Source organism: Hylaeus anthracinus, unplaced genomic scaffold (genome assembly GCF_026225885.1).
Source record: "Hylaeus anthracinus isolate JK02 unplaced genomic scaffold, UHH_iyHylAnth1.0_haploid 11997, whole genome shotgun sequence".
Classification (NCBI taxonomy): Eukaryota; Metazoa; Arthropoda; class Insecta; order Hymenoptera; family Colletidae; genus Hylaeus; species Hylaeus anthracinus.
Genome location: NW_026534344.1, coordinates 12,800,255 through 12,812,918, shown reverse-complemented (window position 1 = coordinate 12,812,918; position 12,664 = coordinate 12,800,255). Strand labels below are relative to the sequence as shown.

Genomic DNA, 12,664 nt, shown 5'->3' with positions numbered 1-12,664 from the left:
ATAATGACGGGAACGAATCGAACGAGATGGGTTACGAGGCACGGACTGGGAACAGGGACCTTAATAGATAGGATGATGGAGCGCCATGATTCTTTACGACACCTCCGCGAGCGCCAGGGATGAAATCGCGAATCGTGAAACGAGACGCGGATTCGCCGTGGGGAATTCGAAAATTCCGCGTGCCCGTCGCGAGTAAATACCGTCGCCCGAGTTTTCTCCATTATGTGGGTTTAAAACGATTTTTCTCCCGTATTTTCCATTCCTTCCCCCATCCCTCCCTTCTCTGCCCCCGTTACTTTTGGTAAATCAACCGCCTCGAACGCGGGGGATGTGTTCATCGAGTTTTTCACTCCTCAGGAACCTAGTCTTTGTGGGCACGGTAGACGGTATTTTGACGGAATTTTCGGGGAAATGAAATTCTGTTGCGAGTTCGATGAATCAAGCAAGAGGTTCGACAAAAGCCTCGCGGTGAAGCCCGCGAGCTGGCGAAACTATTTCAAACGACTCGCATCAAAATAGGAAAGCCTCTTCCCGTCGGAGTGTGTCAAGATTTCGAGCGTATTTTTATGTTATCATCCGATACAAATACGTGGAAAGGACTTTCTACAAATTCTGTCTATAGGCCATCGAGGTAAAAAGTAATTCCTGAATAATATCACACGATTTCTAGTAAGTGGGAGTCACTATGGTTTTGAAAGTTTTGCATTTAAATTGAATTTAAATATATTTAAGAGTGAACAATTGTATTCCTTTAGTTAGAAATCTAAATTTTTATATACATTTCAAATCAAACCTATGCTATCTATCTCATCTCTGTCTCAACAAGCTTTTCTCAAAATTGTTCTACAATACTTTCCTTCCTTAAAACTTTCAACCACCACTTTCTACCACATTGAACCTCCCATATTTCTTTTTTTTTTATATATCAATTCACGCTACACTCTATCAAATATCCTCACGAGGATGTAGAGTCGTTCATACGTAGTTATGCCCACGCTGAAAACGAGAGGGGACAAAAAAAAAAACATGGCGGCGCGTACCGGGAACAAATTTTGAACATTTCAGTGGGATTTATCGCCGTGTCGAGGGATTTCCACTTTAGAGGCGATTCTTCTCGCGGCTTATCCTGACAGGACAACGTTTTATTTTCAACGTGGTTTTTCCTTGACGGCCGTCTACTTTTACGTCTCCTTGTTGGAACGGTCCGCGTCGTCGAGGACGCGGAACAACCTCCTCGTAAAAACGGGACAAACGAAGAGGACACGTCGAAGAGCGTCTCGTACTCGTTAGGCTTGGAAAAACAATAATTAAGCTCGTAAACAGATAGCAAGTATTTCAGGAACGCGTACGCTTCTCGCGCGATTTTGACGAGTTTTTCCGCTTCAAAATTGAGCTCACGGTATGAAATGCTCGGAGACGCGAGGACGAAAGAATTTTTTTTTCATATTGACAGGTGGAGAGAGAAGTTTGAAATTTTAATTAAAAACAGTAAAATATATACTTTTTTTTTTAAGTTTACGATCCTAAGTTCTTCAGTAGAAAGTTTTCTTAAATTTATATTTTAATCAACTTAAACGGTCGCAAGTTTATGTTTCGCCATGAAAAAAAGAAAGAAATCTTGTTGGTGCTCTTGCACTTTGCAGTTAGATCGTTGCTTTTTAATCGTGTTAAGCAAGGAAACAAGCAATATGTAACTAGATACTGCATCACGTTGCGTGTTTTTCTGCAAAATATAACTATCGAAGAATGAAATTGTTCCTTGCCAACGATGCTTTATTTTCTCTTTGTGTATCCTGCATGTACCTGACGCGGCAACATTGTTCTTACGTTGAATTCTACTCCACATTATTAATGTTCTTTTACCCTTACAAATCCCTGTCCACGATAACAATCCACTCCAAAACAAAGCACTCGTTTCGTAAAAAAATGTTGGCGGTGAGTATCGAAAATTTGTTTATCTTTTCAGCAGAGGAGACACGAACTGTGTTAATTTATGTTACAATGCCATGGGAGCTCATTTTTTACGAGGGCATGATAAATTTTTTCGCATCAAAGTGAATAACTTCCGATACAATTTTTTTTCCTTCTTTTTTTTGTGCCCCGTACGACGTTTCGTTTGTACTAAAAATATCACTGCGCATTTTAATTGTACGTTCTGTGAAGCTTAATTATTGCAGTTTTTGTGAGATTGAAATATTTAGCAACTCGTAATTCAACTGTACGTGGCACGAATTCTTTTCGGCGAACATTGCTTGCTGTTTTAATATAAAAACAATTCGCAGAATTTGCTCTGTGTTGTAGTGGTCCCGTTGGAAAAAGTTTTAAATGACAATTCATTTTCTGTAGCGATTAATTTTTATTTGGAAGAATTTTTAATCGTGAAGTTATTGCTAAGTTATTGAAATTCAAGAACATTTTTAAACTGGCAACACTACATAGTTAATAGTTTATAATTTGTGTTCGTTCGTATTATTATTATTCATATTAAATGCCTGAATTATGTAACCTGATTAAGCATACATAGTGTATTATATTCAAGAATGAATAATTTGTGCTAAAGCAAGGTACAGCCAGAGGCTACTTTTCAACATTACGTCAGTTAATACACAACATAAGACAAACACAAACAATTGAGGTAGAACAAGCAAACTGACATAGAAAACAGGTGGAGTGGATTGGAGAAATACAGAGGGAATGTTACAACAAAGTGGGAGCAAGTAAAAACGTTTGTGGTACGTTTAGAAGCAGTGAATTGGAAATTTCAAATTACAGAAGAGTGTAGTAATTGGTAATTAAGATTGAATAGAGAAAGATAATACTGTCGAGTAAAAATATTCTCAATAAATTGATTATTCACCTCCTCGACAGACTCTAAAATGAGACTTAAAAATTAAAGAATCGTGTAGCCACTGTTTCTCGGTATTATCACCATGAGCACGTTTCAATTCTTATAAAATTATTATCTAGCTGTGTATAGCAATTTGTAATGTATATTTCTAATATTTTATAGTTGACAGCCTGATATACTCAAAGTTATTAACATGTATCCTTAAAATATTTATTGCTATTTAATCAGACTCTAGATGCTTCTAACAATTTGATTAATGCCTGCATCAAACGAGAATATTTAAAATAAAATCATCTTCGAGCAACCTGTAAGCCCTTCAACAAACTTCCAAGTTATCCTTCCAGTGCTTTTGATTCTCCAATCTTTCGTGCCATTGGAAATTAAAGAATCCCCTATCTTGCTTCTTGTTATTGCCGCGACGAGCACGGCCCAATCCTTTCAGAATTGTTATCCAGCAGTTCGCAACAGCTCGTAATGAGGTCCGCTCGGAGGATGCCTGCGAAATCACTCGCTAACTGTGTTGGTATCATCGTTATTCTCGAGGCTGCCGTTGTCCCGAGTGTCCTGATGGTTCTTCTAGAAATTCTCGCGGTGAACCACTCGCGACAATGGACCAACGTTTGTCTCCAGCTTCTTTCCAGTTCCTCCTTTTTTCGTCCATTCCAACCCCGTCGTTTTCCTTCTCTTTCGCCCTTTCTTTGTTCTCCCTCGTTCCCACTCGAGAGCATCGTCGTTGGATCGACGCTCTGCATGCTTCCACGAGGAATTTCCAAGGCGGATTCTTCGCGCTCGTATCCCATCGATCGTCCACGAACTTTTTGCACCCCCTTCGACCTCGTTTCTGTAGCGTTCCCACGCGAACATTAGAGAGGGATTTTTCGCGCTTGTCGCGGCATCGATCGCGGTGGGAATTTGTCGCCGCTCTCCCCTCTTTAATTGGGCTACTTGAAGCAATCGACTTGCACAGAGGAAAACGTATGAGAAACTTGACGTTCTTTGTCTCTTGGGTTTTTATCGAACGTATTCTTCTAGAACGATGCTCGATTATTTGGAGAGTGTATCATTACGAACATTATTCAATAATTCTTACGGAATGTCAGGTCGTATCTTCGAGACCTTCAATATTGGATGTTCATTACCTTCACGTTTTTCCAATACTGCTCTTCATGCTTCATCGATGATAGTTACATCCTATTGTCCTTAACGATCGTATCTTCCTGGCTCGTCTTCTTGGTATCCTTCCAGCTTAATGTCATCATCGACTATCCACTCAAGTAAGCTATCTAAAAAACAAAAAATGTTAAGGTATAATGAACAGTCTAGAGGGAAGATTGAAATTCAAGCTGGAAGCTGTTTCACTCTCCCGGCACACTTTAAATTTTCTATTAAGTTTCCCCGTTCAGGGATGACGCGTATCAGGTGATATCTCATTCGAAACAGAGACGTTTGGTCGGACTTAAATGCCCGTTCGTTTGTCACGTCGGTAGTTCTTCCCAGAGCGCCAGGATCACGGGGCAATTTGTAAATAAGACGGGCATCGGTTATTCGATTCTCAAAGGAATCTTTTAATCACCCGCTCGAGACTATCCTGTAGCGGAAACGCGGAATAATTTAAGGACCCGAAGGATTTAGAGGCAACCCTAGATTCCCGTTTCAAAGAACCACTTAAAGGATCGCATGCTACGGACCTTTTCTTGGGAGCTACATGTTACGGGTCACATGCTACTCACTTCTTAAGCGGAGCTGTCAAGTAGTTGTCCCAGGTAACGTTTGCGGACGTTTTCATTTCGCAGCAATAATGTTCATAGATGCACTTGCAAGGAAAATTTCATTCTTGTTGGGGGAGAATTTTTCATTATTTTGTTGTATAATGCTTGTTGTAAATAACTGTGTTGCGGATGACGTGATACCTCGAGGAATATTAACCAAGGTTTTAGTAAGATTTTCATATTACAATTTTGAAAATGCTATTTTATTTATATTTGACATTTTAGTATCATTTCGAAGGCAATTTTACTACTAGTTTTCCGAGTGCTTCGCTGATAGAAATATTTCACCTTCAGCAATAAAATTCTAATACAGGTAGTTTATTGCTTCTTTGTATTTATTTCCTATAGATCAGTTTCGCATTATATACGCTTTCAAAAAGAATCAAAGAGAAATTGCGAAAGTAGTATCGGCGTGTCGTACTTTGTTTATGTGTATTAATTCTAACGTTTCGACCAGCGAAAATTCAGTTTGTCATGAATTCATTAAATAGCTGGTAGAGGAAACACAAAGGTGTCTTCTAACACTGGATCGACTGTATTTTGAACCGTGTTCGCTAAACTTTCCTGCATACTTTGTTAAATACTACGCGCGTGCAAAGCTTCTGCCATAAATTCATGGATATTTTATACTCTATAATCCAGTAATACTTTGGGAACACTGTTTTGACGCAATGTGGCATAAAAATTGCGCTGACTCTCCTATAACATGAAAAGGAAATATATAAAAATTCAAAGACGCAAATATTGTACAGCAGTCAAGAAAGAGCAAGTGCTAGAAACTAATGAATTTCAAATAATCAGAAACAGAAATACATTTCATCACACATTTCTAGTAATAATTCGTACATATGTATGCCACTGTATTTTGTAAAAAGATTACGTGTACGTTACTGTAACACGCGTGTTAAAAAAAATGTCAGAGTAGAAGAAGAAGTCCCGAACACGAGAAGAAATTTCTGCAAGGAAGCGGGTCTTACCTATCCCCTTTTTCTCGTCGTCTTTTTGAATCAGGGACGCGATTGTTGACCGATCCGTCGAAGCGGATAAAGATAAGGAGGAACCGATTCAGTGCGGATTCCGTGTTGCGGATGTTCCACAGCGAGAATCGATTCGACTTGTTTTTCTCGTCCGACACGTCGTACCTGACTGTTACGTCATAAATTACGAGCCAACCGTTATCAGACTCTTGGCCTGATATCGAAACCGTGTCGCTGGATGCAAGTCCTCTCGGTCACTAGAAGAATAAAGTTTCCTAGTTTCACGAACAGGAACAGATCGATTCCATTGGGGAAAGAAAACAACACTTCAATTCGAGGTGATGGAACTTGACTGAAACGTTTAGGAAAATATTTTAGAGCAGTAGAGAGGATGTGCTTGAGACTAATGAATTTCGATTATTCAAAAACACTAGTTTTGAAACTTTCAGAAAGTGGATAATATTGACGTTATAATATTGACGTATAACCCTCCGTTTATCGTTCTCCTTCGATTTTTCTCTTATCCAATCGTGTTCTTAAGTCCAGCGACATTATCCATATTGATAACAATTACTTTGAGTGAGTTTTTATGCTTTCAAGACGCTGCTATCGATTCCTCTCGAGGCCCGTAGCTAGCAATTACCTTCAGAGCTTTCATAAACGACAATAGAAGATTCTTTCTTTGAGAAAAATGTTTCAGCTCGTTGAGTCCTCTGTTACGCTCGCGAGAAAAACGTTGCGCTGCCGTAATCACCGATTTAACAATGCTTTTCAGCTTGAAATTCTTGCCTTTCTTCGTTAATTGTATCATTTTAACCATATTTATTAATGTCGCATGAGCTCACAGAAGGCCTCCGTAAAGTTGAAACGAGTAGAATTTTATTCGGATAACAAATGACGAATGAAACTTCGGTAGAAATTTATTCGTTAAGTCATGAAGAATTTAAATAAACGATCTGGATTTTTACTTTTATCGAACAAACAATGGATCAAAAGTAGTCCATCTCTTATTCCAAATTCATTATTCGAATCAGAACTTCGCTCACCTCCGCTGTAAAATGCGTACAAACAACGAACAAACAATGCTAAACGTGCTACGGAAATTTAATTAATTTTCTCGATTGCTATAACGCGCGAGCAATAACTGTAAACTCGATGCAGCGCGCAGAATGTAGAACATTCGTCGTGGGAGTATTGATCTCTCTGAAATGCAATATTGACTTCGCAGAACAAACGGCAATTGTTTGCTCGGTATTCTGTTTTCGGTATACAGGTATCTTTTTTCACTCGCGTTTCAATAATTCAAGAAACAGTGTGGTCTTTTCTGCCCAATATCGTTCGATTTTATTCGAACGATCAATATTGTTATTCAACTGATAGAAGAGACCTTAACGGTAATCAAACGTGGAATAAATTTTCGTGGATTGAGTAATGTTTAGATTCTTGTAGAAGAAATATTACAAACGAGATGAAATTTTATATTCTCCATGTGGATTTCGCATAGGACTGCTAAAACTCGTCAGAACACGGGGCTCTATCGCGAGAATCGTTTACACAATGAAAAGCACGAGCCTCGGTTTACTGCCTTCGTCGCTGTTTATTGTTGTCTAACACCGTATGAACCGGTAAACCCTGGAGGGGACTCTTGGTCCAATTTCTTTTTTTATCGTCGCATAAACTGTAAATCCTCGCGATGCATTCGGCTGATGCACGCGGAGAAGGTGGACTCGGACGATTTGTTGTGCGCTATTTAATTCCGCCGTATCGCGTGGCGTTTCGAGGAAAACTGCCGCTCGAAACTGTTATTTCAGAAATAAAAGAACGCTTAATGGATCAGGACTGTCTTTGGCTTGATCAAAACGCTCCGAGCGGTAGTATCGCCGACGAGGAGGATCATTCTCCGTTAACGTTACGGAATTATCGACCGTTCTGAAGAGGTGCTTGTGTTTTATCGCCGCCATTTCCCCGTGGGCTGGATTGATTCTTCCTGAAGATGATTCGAGCTTGAATCGATCAGTGTATCGTGGATTTACGAGGTGCGGAGCTTAGGTGATCGTTGCCGTCATGAATCTGGTAATTGGAATAGTTTAACAAGTAATGTACCTTAAAGAAGTTCAGTTTTAAGGTATATTTTACGATTTGTATGAAACATAATAAAATATTATAAAACGCCCACAAGATATTAACCAACAATCATGATCAAGAACTCACACAAAAAGAAATCGAAAAGTCATTTACCACTTTGCAATCGAAGTTTTCGTTATCGAGATACAAGCAATTGAATTCCATCCACGCGACTCTTGGCGCCCTCTACTCCAATCAGCTGATCGCGCCCACGCGATCACGCGCGCAAATACTTTAACTGCTCATATCTCGATAACGAAGGCTCCGATTGCAAAATGAAAAAGAACTTTTCGGTTCGCGTTGGCGCGTGGAATCGACTCTGCAAGTAGGTCTCATATTTCCATGGACACCCTGTGTCATTCACGGGCGTCGTTATGATTCATTTTTCCCCTAGCATTTTATATCGACGTTTCCTTCCTGCTCTGTGTAACGGCGGAATGCATTTTCTCGGTCAGGGAGGCAGTTAATGGCCGGACTGCAGCCACCGAACTACATAGATGGCATTCCGTAGATTTACGAGGCGACAGCTTTTACAGCCGCGTTTCGGGATTCGCAGTTTTACGCGTAACATCCGGACGATTTCACGGATGGAAATCATGCCTCTATTTCGAATTGACAGCTCGTCGATCGATGTCAAAAGGCACGATATCTCGCCGGCTAAAATCTGGGAAATGTAATTGCTACCCCTTCTAAGAGCAAATCGCCGCGCTTTTTATCTCTCTAGTTGCTCTAATTGCTAATCGCTCTAATTGATTTAATGCCTAGGGGATTTATCTCGATGGTAGGGCGATTCGAAACATAAGTTTTCACCCGCTGGTGGTTTTGAAACTAATCTAGAATTTTTCACCAACGTTGCAGTCTCCTTCTGCTGTACACACATTTGTTTACACAGTATGTTATACAGTACACAGTTTGGCGTGTACGTTACATGCAGCTTATTTTCTGTTACAGCCAACCATTTTCGGCACAGTCACCACGGAGCCCAATCTGAATCCCAAGGATGGCAACAGTCGAAGGGTGAGTTTTATCAAATGCTCTAATTCAAGATCCTGATATAGGTTAGTTGTATTTTAAATAACGTTGTATCGAAATGTAACTATTTAATCATTTGGAATTTTCCTGGAGCTAATTGAAAAATGTTTATGAAAACATGTTGCACGAACTTTCGTCTAAATTTTAGAAACGTCTTCTCCCTCTGTTAATGACTATGATTCCACGGTATTATTCCGCGCCGCGTCTTAAGAGCGAGTCCGACTTCGAGATTAAGAAAAGGACGAGAATTGTCTCAATAATTTCACGAAAGATACGGCGGATAATTCCACGGTGCAAGGAGATTTTGGCCTTCCTCACGGAACGCGTCTCGCGAGACTCTTCCTAGAGTCTTAATGGGTAAAAATTGCTGCTAAGACGCTGTTCTCCTCTACTCTTAAACGCTCGAAGATAGAGCGTCCGAGCGCTCTAATTAAAAGTAACTGCCGTACCAACCAAGTCATTCAGGTTTAAAACCCTTTCTGCGGAGGGACTTTAGCGCGCAAAGTCGCAAAGACTGTGTCCGCTTTACGCCTTGCATAAATTTTTCATAATTGCGGAATCATGCAGAATATTGCGGAGTCCCGAAGGGACGCGGTGAAAGGGACTGTTCATCGGCGTGAAGAAGTTTTTGATTATTTAAATACACGCTCTCGGTGCCTCTGACATCTGGAGAGACGATATTTGCTTTAAAAATATGCTAGTGCTCGCAATTTTTATACAGTCATCTCCAAATTTTTATTGAAGTTGACATTAAAATTAAAAACATTAGAAAAAAAATTCTAATCTGAAAGGGTTAACATTCCCTTAGAATTTTACAAGACAAAGTCACTTTGACTCCAATGACATTCTAACTAGTAAAAGTATAGTTCTTATTTTTCGTGGTGTACAGGAAATATTAATGGTGGAGTCTCTTCTTAAGCGTCGAACTATAATAGAAGAACGCCACGCTAATTTATCACTGCACTCACCGATCATACTCAAGACAAATAAATAAATTTCCACTACATCGTTTCTGTGGCAGGAGTTCAACTCTCCAAACCACAACGAACGCGCTACCAACGTCCATACTGCTAACTAAAACCGGGAAAAAACCCCGAACGCAGGTGCGAAAAAGCTGAACGTTCGAGTTTCTATTCAATCGACGATACATTTAGTAAATCCAACGAAAATTACTCTCGCGGATTCCAGTATTAATCCCTAGCGCACGTCAATGACCGTACAACCGGTTGGCAGTGTTTGCTCTTCCATTTAGATAAACGTATCGAGGCGGGATCTGCAACGGTGGCGTGTTACGGTGCCGCGGACGTAATCACGGTGTGTGAACATGTAAATCCAAAACGATCCGTCGCTCATTCCGAAACGCTAACATCGATCGACGCGGTCGCGTCACGCGTATTTACGTTTCATCCCTTTCAGGAGTCGTTCGATCACGGCTCCGACCCCTCTCTCCGGCAAAAAAGAAATGTTTGATTCGCCCGGCGACACCGAGGGAAACATCGCCAGTCGAAAAGCGTGGCGTTCATCGCGGATCGTGAATTAAATATTCATTGGAATCGATTCGAGTCGGTGTCGGACCAGGGAACCCGCGATACGTCTCGACAACCGTCTCGATCTTCCAGCTGGCATCTAAGATTCATGAATTTATTCGATCGTTGAACTTTTATATGCAATGTTAGGGAACGCTTGCGAGTAAAATTGTCGCGTTGACTCGTTTATTACCGTTGCCAAGGAGATTAATGCGACGGCTTGCTTGGGACATATTAAGTAGAGTTTATCTTGCATCGTCATTGGGCTTTGGCACGAGTTGTTTTTATCGTATGAGAGGGTTGTTCGAGGCTTCGAGCGATTGTTTTGAGCCTTAGGCGCCAGAGGGAGGATTTTTCTGGATTTCGAATCAATTTTCGTATTTTGGTCCGCCATATTGTATCCGCCATTTTAAATATCTAAATTTTGAGTTCAGATGATGGAATAGGGTGGAATTTCTACTATCTAATAGGTAGTTACTATCATTGTTGAATACTCTTAAACATTTGTTTTATTCATTGCTGTACTGGCCAGAAATATAATCCTGGTGTAGTAATTGCATGCTGGTAGTTAACTTGCGGTTCTAGACAAGTAAATATTAGTATCAAGGGTACCATAGGATACTATAATTATAGGATATAGGATTATAGGATACTATTTACTTACAGAAAATGAATACAACTGTTTCAAATTAATTTTTATCACAATTCTGTCTGATAATCTTCTTTCCTTCAATTCCCACCTGCCAATTAGTCGAGAAAAAGTTTAATAAATACGTGGGAAAGGAGTTTTGGCGTAGTTACGCAGTTATGGCCAAACAATACCAGCCGTGGCACAATCGCGGCAGTTTGGGCGTTCCTTTCGTAGCTGCAGGCGAAAATCAACAGCGCCTGGAATTTCACGCCTTGGAAGAGAGGGAGAACCTCGATAGAGAGTCGAGGATGGCACAGTAGAGCGAGAATAAGAACGAGAAGGGAGGCGCAGGAAGCGTGTAGAGGGAACAGGAGATTCGGTGAATGATTTTCGCGTTATATTTGCGGAGGGTAAATATTGCTGGCGGCGCGAAACGGGGACGGAACCCGTTTCGTTATGAATATAAATGCCGTTCAGCCTTCGCCCCGTGCTTCCGTTTAATAAATAAGAAGCAAAGCGGTGGCTTAAACACCACGGTGTCGATATTAGGCGAATTTTTTGCTTCGCGTCGTTCGGGTATTTCAAAAAGTCTAGTGGTTAAATAGAACAAAAATCGTAGAGTTTTGGTATGGATAATACTGTCATAAGGTTTCCTTATCGCAACCTGCGTTTATTTTGAGAATTTTTCAGTCGTTTATATTAGTGCAGGACGTTATTTATTCGTATGAAATGATTATCTGTTTAAAAAATAATATAATTAGTTGATGATGAACATGAGCTACACCTTTGACCTCATACTCAAAAGAGTACTAATTAATATGATTGTTACGTATTGTATGTTAATATAGCTACTTGCAGTAAGGTACTCGTTATAATTCTACTATTCCTACGGTAAAAGTAGAGAAACATGTTTTTCGATATTTAAATGTACATTTATTGCCGCACTTAAATATCATCTATCGCATATCAATATTCAATTTCACCTATTGTTCCCAATATTCCTAAGAAACAAGCGCGAGCCTTGAAACGCCGTTTTAAATTATACCAGACTACCCAGCGAGACATCAACGAATTATCCATGAAATTAATCTCCTCCGACTATAATTTCGAAATTTATGTCCTCCATCCCAGCCCTCCTCCCATAAAAATTTTATACTCAAATGAATCCACAGGGATGCGAACGCTGCAACGTTGCGAAGAGTTAATTAATCTACATCAAGAAGTGATAAAACGAGGAATTAATCGTCGATGTTTCGACCGTGGCTGCAGTATGAGCTATTAATTTCGTATAACAATACCCGGCGCCATTTGACGAGTAACTTTGCGCACCGACGGGCGTATAATTTTGTCGATTACTTTCTTGCGAGGCAAATGTGGCTCGCGTGATTTATGAAACAGCCGTCTGAACGACGTGACGCGGATTAACGAGACTCAAATAATTACGTCACACGCGTCGATCGCATTGTGTTTTCCATATAGGGTATTATTATGGTGTTGCAGCGTTAAAATAATGATCTTCCTTTGAACAAACGTGAACATTAAATAAATTTTAAATAAATACTGTATATCTTTATTTTGTCTTCTCTATTTATATTTTAAATTCTGAAACCTTTTACTTCGAAAAATGTTACATTAGCGAATCTCGTTACCGTGGAAATCGGAATCTCGCGTAATTATGAAAATTCGGGATCGTGCAATTAAAGCGCGCCCTGATCTTTTGGGAATTAGAATGTTATTCCGTCTGGCTGCAATTAACA

General features: G+C 40.1%; 1 protein-coding gene across 1 annotated transcript in view; it reads left to right on the top strand.

The window, feature by feature from the left end:
- Window positions 1-12,664, top strand: part of LOC128889199 (uncharacterized) — a 423,312-nt gene that overhangs the window by 144,492 nt on the left and 266,156 nt on the right. Inside the window, exon 3 of the mRNA XM_054146613.1 lies at window positions 8,670-8,735. Coding sequence (XP_054002588.1) covers window positions 8,670-8,735 — 66 coding nt within the window. The remainder of the gene's footprint in view (window positions 1-8,669; window positions 8,736-12,664) is intronic.